Genomic DNA, 19,785 nt, shown 5'->3' on the forward strand with positions numbered 1-19,785 from the left:
AATTAATAGGTGTCTTTAGGGCAATTGTTAATAATCTATATTAAACAAGTTTTAACACTACTTTTTATGAGAAATTTAAAAAGCTGTAAGAAACATTAATTGTTTTATCATTTTCCTATAAATTATTTCTAAAAATAGTTCCTAAACCAATGCTTTTTTAAAGCATTTATTAACATTTTCCTTATATAATAAATAAAATGCAACTATTTTTTTAATGGAGTTTGTGGTTTGTCTTTGTCTTAAAATCAACATGCAACTTCATTATATTGGAATGCTAGCCCTTTTTTTTTTCTTTTTTTTTTGTCTGTGTGTGGGGGGTGGGGGGTGGGGAATATATCGTTAACGGAAATGCTAGCTGTATATGACTATATTAACATAACAAACAACTTGATTTAATATGATAAATTGGCAAGTGAGCAGTATCTAGTAATATCATATCATATTATGAAACTTATTATTAACTTACCGAGACATTACGCACATGATAGGCTGACAGTAATTGATACAAAAGATGGCAAAATTACCTTAATTTCAGCAAGGGTTAGAACCAAGATTCTTGAAGACCTCTTCCTTGTCTACCTCTTCGCAAAGGCGCGCCGTTGTCCCCTTTGCTATTTAAGATTTTTTTACCTTTTAGGACAAAAAGGACCTTATAATGGAGAATGAGAGACTTGAACCTCAAAAGCTTGCGCACATTGAGATAGAGAGAAGGGAAAGTAGAATAAAATTGACTGGAAACACTAGGAATTATCAACAATTGAGTTACAAGGCTTTTACCTTTTAGAAATTATATTTGAACCAAGAAACCAATATCATAAGTCAAGAAAAAAGTCTTCCCATTAAAAATTTAAGGTCACAGATATGGATCTCAATATACTCTTTAGGGTTGCCTACATTTATTTATATTTATTTATTATTCTACTATATCCAAAACCATCCTTTTAGTGGCTTTGTAAAACTTTTTTATTTTTTGAAAATCAACTAAAACTAGTTGTTTACTTGATTTGTTAGGGCACATTTGGTAGGAACTGAATTTACTATTCTTTGGTGATCATCGTTCAATTGTTTGGTTGCACTTCATTATAAGGAATAGCTATTTTTTGAAATGAGAAATAGCTAATTAACTATTCCCTATAGAAAGGTACGTATCGAATTTTTTTTTTTTTTTTTTTTAAATCTCCAAAAACCATCATTGGTTACCAGATAAAATTTAGTATTTTGCCTTTGATATGAAAGAAATATTATGTGCTAGCTTGAAGGACACTTTAAAATTAAAACCAAATTCAAAAGAAGAAAAAGAAAAAAGTGGTTAAAAGCCCGTTTGGTACGTGTATTTAAACAACAATTTTCAAGTTTAAAAGTTTTTTTTTGGAAATACGCGTGGATGAAAAATTGTGTAAAAATATATGGAATTTTGTTTAAAATTTGAAAATTGTTGTTTGAACTTATGTACCAAACACCCCCTAATTAAATGTCTCTCTTTCTCTCTTAATTATTTCAAGTAGTCAATTTTCAAAAATCTGTCAAAATAAAGCATATTAATATATACTTGATAAATTATTGATTGTTTCAAAAACTTAAATTCTACGTTAATACTATGATAAATTACTAATTGTTTTTTACTCAAAAAAAAAAAATGCTGATTGTTTTAAAAGCTCATTAAGTTTCTAATTATTTAAAAGTTAATTAAAGGTATTAAGAAATTATGAATTTAACCTATATTCTAACTACACTTAGTTATGCATTGTGAACATGTCTTGTCTTAATGATTCCCTCAAAATTGAAGGCACCAGACCGGCCTCCTTCAGTATTTTCTCTCATCTTGGTATATTTCTTAAGAGATAATAAACTATGCTAAGCATGTTGTCTTGGCTTAATTACTCAAAACTGCCTAGGTGAATCGGGTAATTTTTTCCCCCTTCTTGATTGCTCTGGCAATATTCTTTAAGGGATTCCCACAAATTAAAGACAACTAGAATCTCCATCAGTAATTTTTTATCTTTTATTTCTTTGGTTTTCTCCTCACCTCCCCCAGTCAATGCTAGATATGTGGGATAAAAATTATAGAAAAGGCTCGCAGTCACAGTATCAAAAAATATAAATAAAAAGACTTCACCTTGACCACTCATGACCGTCAAAGAAGAAAAGTTAATAAAAACAAGCATCTCTTATTGAGATGAAGGTCATCGAGGTAGAAAAATGTGAAGGATATATAACAATATATAATAAAATAATAAAATAAATTACTTAGTACATAACTTGCATATAATTATGCTATATGTTGAAGGCTTTTCATATCTTTCTCACTCCAACAACTTGCATAGAGCAAGCTTGCATCTAACGTACGTGCAAAGAGCAAGCTCTATATAACCATATTCATGTTATGTAGCTTTTATCACTGATCCAATGGAAATAGAAGTGCCTAAAGGTCAGGGTTGAGTGAATTCATACAAAGAGTGTAAATTCTTGCAAATTCTTAAGTAACATCCAAAGTACTCATTCATCTTCTTTCTGGAGAAGAGGAATGGCTGAGGCAGTCGTGTCCGTTGCGGCAGCAACGCTTGCTAAATTGCTCCTAGAAGAAGGAGTATACTGGTCCGATGTGAAGGACAAAGTTGAGGAGTTAAAAACTGAGCTTATACGAATGCAATGCTTTTTAACAGATGCAGGTGCGTGGCAGAGTGAATTAGCGACCGTAAAGCAGGGCGTTGCAGAAATGAAAGATCTTGCTTATGCGGCACAAGATATCATTGAGAAGTATGCCCACACAGTTGCAACCAGAAAGGGAGGAGGCGTACAGAAGACTATGAAGAGGTGTTGTTGCATCTTGGATGAAGGAATTGCAGTCCGCGGGGTTGGGTTGAAGATTGATGCTTTCAAGACGAAAATTTCTAATTTGGAAACGAGTTTTCGAAACAATTTCATAAGAGAATCTATAATAGTAGGCAAGCTGAGTCCTTTGAATGCAAGTCAGCGAAATGAAAGACAAACATTTCCTCGTCTTGATCATGACGTTGTTGGGTTCGATGATGATCTAAATAAATTGGTGGAGTTTTTGCTGAGAGAAGAGGAAGGCAACAGAGTTGCTTCCATATGTGGTATGGGTGGTCTGGGGAAGACCACTCTTGCCAAAATGGTTTATAATCACCATAAAATAGAGCAGCACTTTGTCAGCCGCACTTGGGTATATATCTCACAACAATGTCAAAGAAGACCTATTTGGGAAGAAATTCTGATCAAGGTTCTCTCTCCAACTAAAGAGGAAAGGAATGAAATTCAAAAGTTGACAGATGAGGAGATTGTTGATAAACTCTGTAACTTTCAGAAGGAGCGAAAATGTTTGGTGATTTTAGATGATATTTGGAATGTTGAGACTTGGAACAGTCTAAGTCATCTTTTTCCAAATAAGGACACTAGCAGTAAAGTATTGCTCACCTCTCGTAATAAAGAAGTGCCTCAGTCTGTAGATCCCAGGGGTTTCCTTCATGAATTGCAGTGCCTAAATAAAGGAAGGAGTCAGGAATTACTTGAGAAGATAGCAATATCTCGGAAAGAAGGTACAACTATTATCTAGTCTAAATTACTTTAATAATTTTTCTTTTTTGGTAATTAATTTGAAGATTATTTTTTTGGGTAAATAAATGGAAGAGATGGAAGAGTAAATGAAGATGTTATAAGCATAAAACATACAAATTAATCACTAACCTGCAAATGCTTGAAATATTTTAGATCAAATGTTAACCTGTCTAGATTTAATTTCTCTAATTTCTACTATAGAAAAGCTGAATTATTCTACATATTTTTTTAATAGATTCTTTTAGAAATGAATTTTAAAGAATATCAAATATTTAATTATTAACGAGAATGCACAATTTAAATAAAAATAAGATACATTTTTGCATTGTAATATTGTATTTTATATAGTTAAATACGTTTGATTAATAAGTTAAAAGTTTTTTAATAACAGTTTAGAATTGATAAACTACACTTAGTAAAGCACAAGAAGCCGAAATAATGACATAGACTAAGCTGCAAATCTAGAGTTCATAAACGCAATTGACATAGACATTTAGTGATTGGTTAAAGACATAAAATAGACTTCTATATTATGAGTTGGACTTCAATGATTTGAGTTGGACTCCGTACCTCCCTTTCACCTGTGTATTAAAGGTGTGCATAGATCGGTTTGGGGAGTTTTTTCAACCTCACTCAACTTTGTTGGGCTGAAAATTCTCAACCCAACCCAATTTATCACGCATGTAGAAAATGAACCAACCCAAGTCAAGAGCTAGGAAGAGCTGGTGGTTAGGCTTAAATGTTTTGTATCTTGTAAAAAATGGGTTTTCAATAAACTATTTAAGCCATTTTATTCAATAAATCATTATAATGTACATAATATGCCTAAATTATATTTCAAATTTCTACTTTCTTAAAAACAATTCTCAAAATACTAATATAAAGCAAAAAATAAAAAATAAAAACTTATATATTTTGGGCTAGCTTGAGTTAAAAAACTATCAACTCAAACCCAATCCAACTCGAGGCATTGAGTTGGGTCGGTTTTGTCAAGTTGGTGAGTTTGATGTACACTCCTTCTGTGCGCGCGCGCGCGCGCACACACACACATATATAAGAAATGAAAAAAAAAAGAGAGTAATTAGATGAAATTTGTAAACATTTTATTAAACTTTGCTTCAAAGAGAATTATATCATAAATAAGAGATAGAATTTTTAATTTGCAATTTTCCAAATAGTTGATATGCACGTTAAAATATATAGTCAATTGGTAAAACTTCTGATAGTTGAATAAAATATCTAGAGTTCAATCCTTGCCTACACCAAAAATCGACTGGTATAGGCGGAGATTGAACCCTATTGTGTAAAACCAAAATTTCCATTTTTAAATCTAGTAAATATTATATATATATATATATATATGTATGTATGTATGTATGTATGTATGTATGTATATTTATAGCCAACTATTGTATGAAACTAAAATTCCCACTTTTAAATCTAGTAAATATTAATCCAAAAGTAAAAGCAAAACAAAGTGATAAGAGAGAAATGACCCATGATGAAATATTAAATCACCAAGAAATGCATAAGCCAAAACAGATTTACCAAAAACAACAAAATACATTAGCTCTAATTAGAGTTGCAAGATAGGATTAGAAACATACCATATAGATGACAGAAACAATTAAAAATCCACCAAAGGGAAAAAAAAAAGAATCAAAGAAATAGGGGGAAGTAATCAAATTTTGGTTTTGTTATAGGCAAAACATGGAGAGAGAGAGAGAGAGAGGTGCACAAAGAGTAGTAGCAAGAATATAGCAAAATTAAATCCTTCATTATCAAATATTTTCTAGATTTTGGTCACGTTTGAGATTTGAGAAAAAGTTAGCTTATTTTTGCTCCTAAAGTGGATCTCATTGCATTGTTAAGTGGGTCTCATTCTTCAAAAGTCATCTTTTAGTTTTTTTTTCTACATACTTTCAGCAAAAAAAATTTTAATTTTAGCAAAATAATTAGTTTCCAAACAGACCCTTAGTGTGAAATGACTACTATCCTCATATAAAAAAATTATGGTTAACTAGAACTTAAAGACATAAGAATAAAAAATTTCAATACAAATAATAAAATATAGAGAAAAATTTCTCTAAAATATACTTAGATTATAAGCCCAAGGGGCTGGTCTAATACTTCCCAATATCTCATAAGATTCATACGATCTTGGGTTCAAATTTTTAGCTAACATCTTGAGACCACTTCCAAGATGTTCCTTTTTGTAATTACTTGGTTTGTGTGGAACGATGAAACTATTCACACTTAGGGAAATAGTTAAGTGCTCTAAGAATTCTAAACATTCATATCCCCCCATCCCCCAAAAAAAGATGTTATAAAATTATTTAAAACCATTTGACCAAAAAACTACTATTTTGAAAAATAATTGAATTAATCCTACACATTAAAATCCTAGGTATAAACTTTAACATTTTTTTTTTTGAGATAGTTTCAACCCAGATTTCTTATTCAACAATCATAAACTTTACTAATAGAGCTAATAATATATCCAATCATTTTTTGCATTTAACTTATTCAGGTTATTTTGCACAATAGCTAGTGACACTCTTTGTGGTAGCCATTGTCAGAGGTTCAAACTCTTCTTTCACCAATATATTCCTAGCCCAAAATAAACAGGATACTTTCAATTCCTTATAATAAATGCAAGACCATTATATTATTATTATTATTATTGTAAGTGATTTTTTTTTTTGAGAGGGTATTATAAGTGATTGATGCAAGCCGAAAATAGAGGTGATACTTTCGATTCCTTATAATAAATGCAAGACCATTATCTTCTTCCTTTTTCCTTTTTTTTTTTTTTTTTTTTTTTTTTTTTAATTTTTTTTTTTTGAAGTGATTGTTGCAAGCCCAAAATAAAGTAATTGATAATAGGAATTTTGATTGGACTTTTTTTTAAAAAAAAAAAAAAATTTATTTTAAGAAGGACCTAAGGTTCGCACTTAAACTTGCCTTGCACCAACAAATGATAATTCTAGAAACTAACACTAATCTTACTTAGTCTATACCAAATAAAGAAAATAAAAAAGACTAAAAAAAACTTGTAGGTCGACTTGTTGTTTTTGTGTTTTTAATCTAGTAAAAATTGGTGAATGTTTCCAAATTATTTAAATATAATATTACCATGCATAAAATAAAATTAAAACTTGTGATTTAAATTAAAATCCATTTTAAATATTTGTACTAAATTTAAAATTGAGCAAGAGTAAGAGTTAAAAGTCATATATTAGTATAGTCCATTGGCATGGATCAAATTTCTCCAAGTGGATGTACTATCAATGGTTCATCTCTAGCTTTTCAAGTCTTAAAATAGGGTAGTGTTTGTTACATATCCCTGTTATACATACTCCCTTACACACCTTTTTTTTTTTTTTTTAATTGAAATTGTGTTTTCAACTCATGATTAAGTTCAAAAAATGTGTGTAATAGAGCGTGTATAATAGGTTGTATATAAAAATCTTTATCCCCTAAAATATGGTATCATTTTGAGATATATATATATATATATATAGACACACACATATATAATTTCATTTTATTATTTTTGTTGCTGATTATAAGGTTCTTGTTGTTCAAGGAAAAAAATGATATTATTTTGTTTGTTTTCCAGACCCTGTGACCAAAACTTATATGGACAAGTTTGGGAAGAAGATGATAAGATATTGTGGGGGTTTACCATTGGCCATCACTATACTTGGAAAAGTTTTAGCAACAAAGCAAACACAGGAAGAATGGGAGAAGGTGCTTAAACATGTCAAATCACACCTTTATGAAGAAAAAGACTTGTTGGAAGTTAACAAGGTGTTAGCTTTAAGTTATAATGATTTACCTTCCAACTTGAAAGCATGTTTTCTATATTTAGGTCATTTCCCACGGAATTTTGAGATACCGACAAAAGAAGTGATTCAAATGTGGATGGGAGAAGGTTTTCTATCACAAATTCAGCATGGAGGAACAAGAAATGATACAATGGAGGAGGATGTGGGAGAGCGATATATAAGGGAGTTAGAGCAGAGGTTCATGGTTCAAGTGGGGAAAAGGGGCTCACTTGGGAGGATCAAAACTTGTCGAATTCACGATTTGATGCAATACTGTTGCCAATCAAAAGTCCAAGATGAAAAATTTCTCCATACCATCGACGTTTTTTCCATGAAACAGCATGAAGTGTCTAATGGTAACATTCGAAGACTGTCTATCATTTCGGAATCAGGTAATAATTCCTTAGAGGTTATGAACTTTAATGATTATCCTCAGGTAAGGTCTGTTCTCCACCTTCTGCATCCTTGTGACCTCTCTTACTTTAAAGGGTCCCGTTTCAAGAAATTAAAGTCGGCTAGGGTCTTACATCTAGAAAATTTTAAAAATACCAATGGAAAATTACCTAAAGACATTGGATGTCTCATCCACTTGAAATATTTATCTCTCAAGAATAGCCATATAAATAAGGTGCCATCATCTATTGGCAATTTGTGGGGCTTGGAGATACTAGATTTGCGATCCAATTGCATGAGAGTGCCAAATGTGTTTAAGAATATGAAAAAATTGAAGCATCTATATCTACCCTATGATTATTGGGTATGGCCCGTATGGGCTAAGTTGGAACTAGCTAATCTTTGTCATTTGCAGACATTGGTGAATGTTCAGCACACAAACATCCAAATTTCCAGGGAGTTGAAATTCAACTGTCTTCAAGTTCTTCAAGTGAGGACTAATAATCAGGTTCTTCAAGTGACGAGTAATAAACGGGCCCAAGTTGCAATACAAAAACTAGTCTCATGCAGTCCTGATATGAATAAGCTAAGTCTACGCGTGTTTATAAAGAAGCTTCCTAGTCAATTCTCTCCAAATCTTGCCAAGTTAACCTTATGTGAGACTGGTCTTGAGAATGACCCAATGCCAACTTTAGAGAGGTTGTCCAATTTAAAAATCCTTCGCCTTCTTTCTCAATCATTCAAAGGGAAGAAAATGGTTTGTTCTAAAAGAGGATTTCTTCAGCTTAAATCTCTTGTACTTTGTCATTTAAAAAGGCTAGAGGAGTGGACGGTGGAGGAAGGAGCCTTGCTCAGTCTCTGCACTTTGGAAATTGAAGATTGCAAGAAATTGGAGACAATTCCAGATGGATTGAGTTTCATCACAACCCTACAGGAATTGAAGATCATAAACATGCTATTGTCATTCAAAGAAAGCCTTGATGAAGGAGGACCAGATTTTGACAAAGTCCAACATGTAACTTCCATTTTATTTCATAACTGTGAACAATGAATTCCTGCACTTGCATTATTGAAATATCTTATGACGCTTTCTTATCTATTAATTCAATTTTTCCCTAATTATATTTATAGCAAAATTTTCCCTAATGTAATTATTCTTTTGATTAGAATGAAGGTCTTATCCATTCTTTTCCACCTCAATTTACACACTTATTTATTTAGGTTTTGAACCCACAACTTAGTTGCCCATTATATTACAAGCAAATTCTTTTTCACTTATCTCGTGGTGGACTCTTAATTTTTGCCGCTGTTATCAATAAATTAAGTAATGAGTTTTATTTGAAAGTTTTTTCTTTCTTTTTTCTCCCTTTTAAATATTTTTTGTTCCTTCTACATTTTTTTTTTTTCATTCTTAATTTATACAATATAAATATATTGGTTGACGGTGCAAATATAGTTCTAACTGTTGTTTTAATGAGTTCATGTATATAGCATATTCATTTTAATTCGTTTTTTTATGTTTTGGGCTTAATCATTTTAGTTGGTTGTCTCCCTCTATTCTTCTTCTTCATTTATATATTTATTTATTTATTTGTCAGGTGAAATCATCCATGGAGCAAAAGTTTCTACTCTACTTCAACTCATGAAAAATCAACAAAATATTTCACTGCTTTTCAACATTGTACGAGTTTGTGCAAATAATACAATTTCAAAGGATTTGACTCATTAAACATATTCTCTGATGCCTACGTATAGTGCTGGAAAGAATTTTATTTTATTTTATTTTATTATTATTATTGCTTTCCTATTATTCCACCCTTTGTTCATGTATCCTGTTCCTGTGGAATAAAACAACCAAGAAAAATAATTCTTAATTTAATTTGGGATTCTCATATTTCATTAAGCTATGTTTATCTCACAGTACTTTAGATGCATACTATTTATAGTGAAGCTAGTTTAGTTTGTCCTTTTGTTAAGCAGTAGCAGTTTATCTTATTGAGCTGGGAATATCAAATTAATAGCATGGATGGTATCACTGTTCTTTCCATATCTATACAGGTAAAACACTAGTTATGTGAAATTGAGAAATAAACAATTATGCAGATAAATTATGTTAGATGGAACTTTTATTCCTTTTAGATTTTATGCCATAATTGGAATTCTTTAAATTCTACATCATACATAATCAGAACAATCGTTAAGAAGGAATTTGGCCAATCTTAATAATAATTTAAATAGTTCTAGTTGAATAGATCGAGTGTTTAGGTGAATATGAGCTGTGAAATGCTTCTTTTAAACTAGAAGCCCATAGTTGAGGGTCATCTAGGTGATAATACTGTGATTGGTTAAGTTCGTATGCAGGCTTTGTAATAAGGATATTATAGTGTGCAACTCGCCAAATATTTCATCAATCATGTTCCTTCTTTCTTAGCTGAAGAACCATATACTAGCTAGCCATGTTTCATTCTCATATGCCCTTTGATTGTGGACCATGTACTGAGCTAGACTATGTGTACTATGTCTAGTAACCTTTACACTAATGCATTAAGACCACGAACAGGTTAAAAAGAAACGATTGAAAAAGAAAAAAAAAAAAAAAAAACTCCCAACTTTTCTTCTAGATGCTAAAAATTTGCCAGAATCATTTAGGTTACTTCAGTGTTTTACGATTTAGGACATGTAGTTGTCCAATAAGCTACTTTTACCAGCCATCACCAAGCAAGGAACTCTGAATATAGGATTTCCTATGCTAGTCAGACAAAAAAAGAGTAGGATTTCCTTAGCAAGTGAGACTTAACACATAATTTTTTTTCTTTCTAAAAAATAGTAGTAGAATAAAAATGAATTAGGATCCACCCTATATGCAATGCATCATTTTAAAGGTTTAGATTAAAGATTACAAATCTAAGTGTATATTATTCAAAATTTTAAATGACATGACACTTTGTATATGGTCAAATTCATAAAATAAAATCTCACAATTAAAATAAGTTTGAACTTAGATCACTTTGCAAAATATTAAAATACTATTTGTTCCAAAAGCTAAAATTATATTTGATCACACATGCAGTGTTAAAAATTTGGCTAACGACCGCCTCCGACAACAGTTAACTAATCAATTATTCATGTTTCTTCCTTTACCCTGAATAGTGGGACACCATAGAAAAGTAATTATATATGACAATCACCAAGAGAGCCACCTAGCGATAAATGAAGATGGAGCAACTTCTAAGGATGGCAGACCCTCTAGTATAGGAGTGATCATTCATGATTCCAATGGCCATGTTACAGCAGCCATGAGCAAAGGTTTACCAGCACAGTTCACCGTTGACACTGTGGAGTCTATTGCCATTGCAATTGGCATCCTCATTGCTTAGGAATTGAAGGTCTCCAAAGTCATCGTCGAGTCCAACGCCCTCTCAATCATCCAATCCGTAAATGCTAAAGACACAGCTGGTGCCCTTGGCCATATCTTTCAAGGGATTCTCAACCCTCTTCATTCCTTCATCAACTGGAAATTTCAATATCTGAAAAGGGAACACAATAGAGCAGCTCATGTTCTTGCAGCTCTTGCGAGATCTTCTGAAACCACACAAGTCTGGAATGGTGTCACCCCTCCAATGCTTCAGAGCCTTCTCTATCGAGATCCCCCCTAACTTATTTATTTGCTGATTGTTTCTTGTGCTTTCTCTCTCTTGTATTCCAATTTCTCTTTGAATGAAATATATTTTCCCTTCCAAAAAATAAATAAATAAATAAATAAATAAAACCAATAAATATCACCTCCAGGCCTAAATGTCCAAGTCATTCTTTTATCTAGTGAAGACGTTGCTTTCTTCTCCCTATATCCTGTATCTTTATCTTAAGGCCATATAGCCATATATTTGTATGGAAGGCTCTGTCTTACCCAAATCGATGGAAGCCAATTGTGTACAATGCTGTGTCTCACCAACACATGAGAGCTGTTGAAAAGAGTTTGGTCCTGGGAACTAGTCAACTTGCTAGCAGAATATTTGCAGTTGACCCTGGGGCATCATAAACTTAATTATATTGAAATTCTCTAAGTCTCACAACCTGAAATTTGGTGAACCCTACTCTCTTTTTTTTTTTTTTTTTGATGAAATATGAACCCTACTTGTTAGAAAGTCAGAGCAATAGATAGAAATGCTATAACGTGCTAGTTGTGTACAAAAATCTTGATGGTTCTGACAAGTTAGTTGGTTAGCTATATATCTTTGCGAATAAGGAATATATATATATATATATATATAGAAGTGAAACCTACACATTTGAGTCAAATCCAAGCTGGGTCATGTTTTCGTACGGGAGGAGAATAACTTAATATAATCAATTGCCCAAATTGTTTAATGAGTGAATGAGAAATTCTCCCCAAATTTCGTACTTTTTTTTTTTAATATATAAAATAAAATTTTATCATAATTTAATCTAAATGTATATATATGTGAAGTTTCCTTCTGAAAACTTAAACCCCGATCATTACCTCCGCACCCCAAATTTCGTACTTAAACTTTGGGTGCATGTGGTGAATAAGAATAGTCATGTGTTTGTTTCAGCAAAAATAAAAAAGTTCATATGTTTGACCACTTTGACCTCATACATCCAATTTTTCTGGGTATAAAATACTTTCCATTCTTAAAATCGAAGCTACAAGAGTTAAAATAGATTCTGTTTTGGCATTTTTTTACTTTTTTTTTTTTTTCTTTTTGCTAAATTGCGTTCTGAAACTTATAGTTTATGGGGTGTAACAAATTAAATCTATGTATTGGGCTTGAAATTGAATATGTGCTAAAGGTTTAATTTGTTATTTTCTGAAATCTCGTGATTTAATTTAATTTGTTACTTTTGAAACTATATGATTTAATTTATTTGTTAATGAAAAATTTTAAGAAAATTTTGATATTATTTTTATGAAAAACAGTGAAAAGAAAAACAATTTTCTTTTCTAGAAAAACTTTCTTAAAATGATTCACTAACAAATGCCTTTGAAATATCCAATTACAAAATCCATAATTTAATTTATTACCATTGGAAACTTTAGAGTTTATTTTGTTAATTTTGAAAAAACAATAAGGTTTAATTAATCAAAATTCATATGTAAATAATTTTTATTTTATTAATTTACTTAAAATTAAATAATAAAAATAAATGAATATTTTATTCTTAAGTTATATAATGAATATATACATATTTTGTGAGACGAAGGTATCATAAAATGCACACACACACACACACATATAAATAATTGAATGGAAGATGGTAGAGATACCAAAAAAAAAAAAAAAAGATTTTGAATAACACATTAAACTTTAAGGATAAAAGGATTTTGAATAATACATTGAACTTTAAGGCTCTATTAATCATGTATATTTAAATGGAAAAACCTTGAATTTAATAATAAAAAACTATCCAAAACAATAAATGAAATCATTTTTAAGTAGAATCTTCAATTCAATAATTAACAACAATCTAAATTACTAAACATTTAAAAATTTGAACTAAAAAGACTCAAATGAGAATTTAATTTTTGTCCTTCAAAGTATGGGAGAAGACACTGAAACTTAAGTAAGTTTCACCCTACCAAAAAAATTAAAAACAAAAGAGGATATATACATATATATATATATATATATATAAACTTCAAGTTTAAGTCCCATGCATTGCATGGGTTTTGAGCACGCTACGTGTGTGTGTATATGCATGGAAAAAAAAATATCTGAATTCAAAATTTATTGCAGAAAAAGGGAGAGTGTAGTCTTACCCCTGTCTAGCTAATTATTGTTATAATCCCTTTGTTTTGTGGAGAGAGAGAGAGAGAAACACTTTTATTTTTAAGAAAGAAAAAAAAAAGTCAATGTATACTATATAATAGCAAAGATATTAATCTTTGGAACTGGTATCTCATACAGATTAGTATTTCAATTATGCGTTTTGGTAGTTAGAAGTTTGCACATAGTAGTTAATAATTAGCAAATTACTTTGAAATTTCTTTTAAAACCAATCCCTTAAAAAGTTTTAGTAGAGTTTATATTAAATCACGTTAATAAATCAACTCTCTATTCAAAATTTTGTTTAAATCATGTTAATAAAAAGTTATCGATATAACTATTAGTAATCATTTCTTAGGCTTATCTATTTAGCTTTGTTGCCAAATTGATATCAACTCTTTTATTTTATTTCTTTTTTTAATAAATTAGCTCTTTATTCAAAAACAAATTTTAAATCACGTTAACAAAAAGTTACCGATAAAACTATTATTAGTAAAAACAACTAAAAACCTATAAACAACAATTTAAATTTAATATTAAGAATATAATCAAACTTATTCATAATTTAAAATTAAGAAATTAACACAAATCATAAATTAAGATATAAAAGTAGAAAAAGAACAAAGAATATACATGTTTGTTTCCTCTATCACTTTGAGAGAAAGTGTGAGTATGTAAAGAAAACCTGAACCAATTATTGTAGAAGAGAACAAATGAGTACAAAAGTTTGATATTATGAATTGGGTTAATTTGTCTGTCAATTTCTAATGCAGAATTCATGAATTTACGTATGTATGTGAGAAGTTTTTATTAATTTTTTTGAAGTTAATGAAAAATAGCTTAAACAAAATGAAAAAATAATAATGAAGAAAGAATGCGTATCTATGTTGTCATGGAATTTAGGTATTCACATATTGGAGTAAACTTCACTTCAAAAAGGATATATATATATATATATATATGGTAGAGTTTCATTTAATATAGAATTTAAATCCTATTGGAATTAAGATTTCTAATTAAGGTGTTTGTTGCTATCTCATAAATCCCATAAAAAATGGAAAAAAAAAAAAAAAAAAAGGTTATACGGATAAAAGGAAAAAAGAAAATTTTTTTTGTGGACAAAAGGAAACGTTGATACAGAAGTTTTTATTTTTACTTTTCCTTTAGAAACAAACACATATACACAAGAGAGAGGAAAAAGAGTTCTAATACAAAAGCACACCACAACTCCACTCAAAAGCCATTGTAACTTTTTTAATATAGAAAGAGTTCTAATACTTTTTATTTTTATGAGAAGAAAGAGAAGGTGTTTACTTTAAACTCAAATGCTTATTACATTATTTACATTTTTTTTTTTTTTTTTTACTTTATCCAAAAAAATTTTTGGTAAATCAATATGAACAAATAACTTGTTATCTTCTATTTTTTTTATGGAATATGAACCAATAACATTGCTTTTTTTTTTTTTTTTTTTTTTTTGGTGTATCTTTGGACTCCATTGAGTAAAAGATTGTGGGGATAATCGTGTTCAATTGATTATGTGTTTTCACACATTGCCCCTTGCATGTTTTCATGCCCTAGATGCACACTTTTGCATATGATGCACACACACACACACCCTTTGACATGTTGAGTGAATAGTGCCAATGATTCTATCATGATGTGATGTTTAGCATCTTCACATGTCAATTTGCTTTTGAATTACTCTTTAAATTCCAGTTTTTAGGGTTTTAATTCAAAGTTTATGTTTTGGTACTAACTTGGTGCTAATCAAGTTTGTTGCCATTTGTTTAATTTTCATCTTGCTCTTTGTTATTACATGATCTTTGCTTGAAGATGTCTCCCTTCAAAAAGTCAGTTGTTAAAGGAGGTAGCAGTAAGGGAAAAGAACCAATAATTGATCTCAGTAGCTTCTCCCCTAAGTTGAAGAAGACACGATCTTCGACTGGAGTTTATGACGACACTCGTTTCAGATCATATGCCACATATCAAGCATATCTAAATCACTTCAAGGGTGCCCCCATGTTGATTGAAAGGGTTGTTGAGCAAGCGTCTCTTCTCGATATGAACATTCCAAAATGGTTTGCCTCTAAAGATTGGAACTACCTTCTGTCTAATCTTGAAGATCCTTATGAAGAGCTGGTGAAGGAATTTTATGCAAATGTCATCTTCGATGGGGATGAGCTAAGATGTTGGGTAAGAGGAAAGGACTTCACTGTCACACCTTCCTATCTTCCTATCATTCTGAACATCAACCGACTAATGTTTGTCAAACCATTGGTGTATGATGAGTTAGAATCGAATCTTGAAATACTTCAGGACGCTTTCAGAGAGAACTTGGGGATATCCTCAAATGGTACCTCAACACACCCGATTTGACACAAAGTTCACCTCTCTCCAAACTCAATTGGATCAAATCCAAAGGAAGCTAGAAGAAGAAGATGACTAGCTATTCCATGACAAAAAGGGGGAGATGGTTCATGATAGGGGGAGAGCAATGATAGGGGGAGAAAGAGCTAGATCAAAGGGGGAGCAATGCAATGCAATGAAGAGCAAGAAAAGCAACCTACAACAAGCCTTTACATTTTCTTAAGCCTTTACATTTTAATGCTACTTCTAGTCTATGTTCATATTTCATGGCTCATGTTGTGTACTTGACAATATTTATTTTGTACCTTTGCTTTTGTAGCTACGTAGTACTTTTAGATCATGTTTTGCATTCTCTTTAGTATTCTTATTCCCTTGTTGGATCTTGTATCCTTGATGCAATTACCTTAGTGTTTTTGCATTGAGCTTATTAGGTTGCATGTCCAGATGTTCATTCACCGTGTGAATGTTCATTGTGGTCACTCTTTATAGTGATTATTCTTGTTTGGTCAAGCTATGCTTTATTGTCATACTAATTCCTACTTGATCGCATTGTGCTTACTCCATATGCATTCCAAGATTTTTGCTTACAATGAACTTTTTGTGAAATTGTTTTCAAGAAAACTTGTCCATATGGTTCAAGAGCTTCTCAGATCTAGAGTTAGGTGTAAGTGAGTTTTGGCAACTATTCCCAACTCACATTTTAAGTCTAGAGTCTGTTTTAGGATTTTGTCACGAAATAGCCAAAGGGGGAGATTGTAAGATTGAATTTATTCAACTATGTGTTGGTTTTATTTCATGCCAAATTTGCTTGTAATTCAGCAATTAGATACCTTGTATTTAAGTGAGAATCATGTAAGGGTTGTATGTGAGAGAGTATGAAGAATTCAAGTATGCAATCAAGAGCATTCTCAAGACTGAAACTCGCGAGTGACTCGCAACTGATGACTCGCCAAAGGTGCCACACGTGTGAAGCATGCAGGAAGTTGAAGGGTCATAACAACTGGAGAACTACAGGACAAAATGTGCAGTCTGGCCAGTCAGTTATTTGGCAACTGGAACTCACAACTTGTCCCAGTTGCGAGTGAGTCACTAAAGCCCCCTGTTTTGCAGAAAAATGACTTTTCACATTCCCTCACATACCCTACTATAAATAACCTTATACCCACGAAATGCAGAGAGCTTCCAGTGAGAACTTGAAGAGATAAACCCTAGAGAACAACAAGATTGATTCATCCACAATCTTATACCTTTGATTCTCAAATTCCTCTACTCTCACCCTCTCCATTGACATACCCTTGAGAGAATCTTTATAGCCAAATCCTTATCTCACCATACCCATATCAGTGAGAAGGTTATTTGGTGCTTGGGAATCAATTCAGAGAGGACCAATTCATTTGGTTAATGCAATGGGCTTATTGCGGGATCCGAAAAGCTAGAGAAGACACGGTTAGGCTTAACCTTGTTAGAGCAAGAAGCTTGGAGGGCTTAGGTGCATTAAGTAGATTAGGTTTGGAAGGTCTATTGTTATTCATGTATCCCAATTGATTTTCTAGTGGATCATTTTACCACTTAGAGGGTGGCAGAGAAGTTTTTTGCTGAGTTCTTCGGTTTCTTCTTGATAACACGTGCCAGTGTTATCTTGTGTTTGCTTCTCTCTAACACTTACTCTTTGCCTTTAATTATTGTTGTGTTGTGTTTTAATTATGGCTTAGAGTAGTTTGTTTGTTTGGGTATAGCTTGTACTTATCATTCTGCACGTATATTGTTTGAGTATAATCTTGTTTTGGTTATTTTGAAATTAGGGGTCTAATCATTCACTAGTGTTTTACACACCAAGTGAACTTTCAATAACGGTCCCACGAGATTTATACATGGGGTTGCAGAGCTGCCCTAAAACTTAGAAGTGAGGTTAGGAGGTTCATAAAGTTTACTGTTGGGGATGGTATAAGGTTTTCTTATGGCATGATAGTAGGATCCTTTGCATGAAGTATAGCTTTAAGATTATGCATGGTGCCACAACTAAATCTGAGGTAAAGGTGGATTCTGTTTTGAAGAACAAAATAAGGGTTTGGAAACCTGCAATGTTTGAAAAATTAATCACCATACAATGCCAGTTGTGTTTGGTTGAGCATAAAGATGATAAAGCTAGGTGGTCTGCAACTAGATCAGGCTGGCTGCTCTTGTGCAGCCATCTGCAATGAACATAAAGCTAAGGTAGATGAGGTGGGATGATGGAGATTGTGGTAGTTTAACCTTGCTATCCCCTGGTTGCCTTTATTGGTTGATTAGGAATCAAAAACAAATTGACAACTAGAGAAAGATTATCTTATTAGGGCTATACTGGTGGCTGCTTGTGTGTGTTTTGAGAGTAGAGATAATCTTTTCTTAGAATGTTATTTTGCCAAGAGAATCTAGGACACTGTCATTAGGCACTGGTTAGTTTCAGAGTCTAAGTGCAGTTGGCATGATCAAATGAGCTAGGGCATTACCAAGGGAGAAGCCTAAGATCATCTATTTTTAAGCTTGCCCATTGGGCCAGTGTGTATTATGTTTGGTCTTAGAGAAATGCCATTATACATAATGGATCTATGTGGCCAAAAGCAGAATTTGAGAAGAAATTAGAAGGATGTTAGAGGCAGATAAGATTCCTGAACCAAATTCCAAATATCATTTTTGAACAATATTCTCTGCTATGGGATAAATTCTTTTGTTATTCAAAATATTTGTGTGTATTACTGATATTTAGGAGGTGTTTTGTTTTGGTGTAAAATTTCTATAATATGCTCTTACCTGAGTTTTTGTTCTGTTAATTTGTAAGAATCTAGTCTCTTGAGATGAGTTTTGGGATTTAATAGCCTCTGTTCTATTCTTAAGCCTAGGACTCACTAACCCCAGTTTCTGTAGTTTGCTTAGCTTTGTCTTGTTTGTTCTCTATTAATAATATCCTTTACTAATTCATCCAAACAAAATTAAACTAAGATTAATTGAATTTTTTAGTCATTCTTAATATAACATTTTTTCATCATAAATATACATTCTCAAATTCTCAAAATTATAGAAGCAATCATGCTTGCTATTAATGTCCTGTGAACTATTGTCTTCTTCTATCTTCTTCTGCGTCTATCTTATTGAGCAACAAAAAAAACCTACCAGCACTCCTTGCTCCTAGACTTCTATTTGTTGCCTCTATGGCCTTGATGGTTGCTTGTGTTTTGTTAATTTATCTTTTTCATATTTTCGTAAACCACTCGGCATAAACTCAAAGTGGATTGAATTTCAATTTTTTTATTTAAAAAAAAATAGAGAAGAAAAAAGAACTTCACCATTATCATTCACCAGGAGTAAATATTGAATTGCAATTTATACACTTATTTATTAGGTTCTAAACCCACAACCTACCTCTCCGTTATATTACAAGCAAATTCTTTTCCGCTTCATCTTGTGGAGGTCTCTTAATTTTTGCCACTTTTATTAACAGTTTCTTCTTTCTTTTTCTCCCCTTTTTGGTGTGTTTCTTTTTTTTTTTTGGTGGTGGGGGGGGGGGGTCCTTCTATTTTCTTTTCATTCCTATCACATAAATGCATTGGTAGATGGCGTAAATATAGTTCTAAATGTTACTAATGAGTTCGTGTCTACAACATATTTCATTTTAATTCGTTTTTGATGTTTTTGGGCTTAATCATTCACCTTTAGTGTTTTTTACAAGTGAAATCATCCATGGATGGAAATTGCTGATTTTTCCATATCAATATGGTAACTAAAACACTAGTTATGTGCAATTGTGAAATGAGCAATTATGCAGACAAATTATGTTAGATGGAACTTTTATT

General features: G+C 31.7%; 1 protein-coding gene across 2 annotated transcripts; it reads left to right on the plus strand.

Moving 5' to 3' along the window:
- The first annotated feature begins 2,254 nt into the window (after positions 1–2,254).
- Positions 2,255–9,632, plus strand: LOC112003585 (putative disease resistance protein At1g50180). 2 transcript variants are annotated; one of them, XM_024035797.2, is made up of 3 exons: positions 2,255–3,557; positions 7,199–8,814; positions 9,398–9,632. In XM_024035797.2, exons 1-3 carry the CDS (start codon positions 2,525–2,527, stop codon positions 9,443–9,445), a joined length of 2,697 nt encoding a protein of 898 aa, XP_023891565.2. In that variant the 5' UTR covers positions 2,255–2,524; the 3' UTR covers positions 9,446–9,632. The 2 variants fall into 2 exon arrangements, with proteins under 2 accessions (XP_023891565.2, XP_023891566.1); XM_024035798.2 differs by lacking the exon at positions 9,398–9,632 and having other exon boundaries at positions 7,199–7,798; positions 8,215–8,392.
- The last annotated feature ends 10,153 nt before the right edge of the window (positions 9,633–19,785 follow it).

This window comes from Quercus suber, unplaced genomic scaffold (genome assembly GCF_002906115.3).
Source record: "Quercus suber isolate HL8 unplaced genomic scaffold, Cork oak 2.0 scaffold_53, whole genome shotgun sequence".
Lineage (NCBI taxonomy): Eukaryota > Viridiplantae > Streptophyta > Magnoliopsida > Fagales > Fagaceae > Quercus > Quercus suber.

Excerpts from the sequence above, each read along its gene's own strand:
- LOC112003585 (XM_024035797.2), top strand. The coding sequence starts at position 2,525 with ATGGCTGAGGCAGTCGTGTCCGTTGCGGCAGCAACGCTTGCTAAATTG. Across the intron at positions 3,558-7,198 it reads AGCAATATCTCGGAAAGAAG|ACCCTGTGACCAAAACTTAT; the intron begins GTACAACTATTA and ends TTTGTTTTCCAG. Across the intron at positions 8,815-9,397 it reads ATTTTGACAAAGTCCAACAT|GTGAAATCATCCATGGAGCA; the intron begins GTAACTTCCATT and ends TTTATTTGTCAG.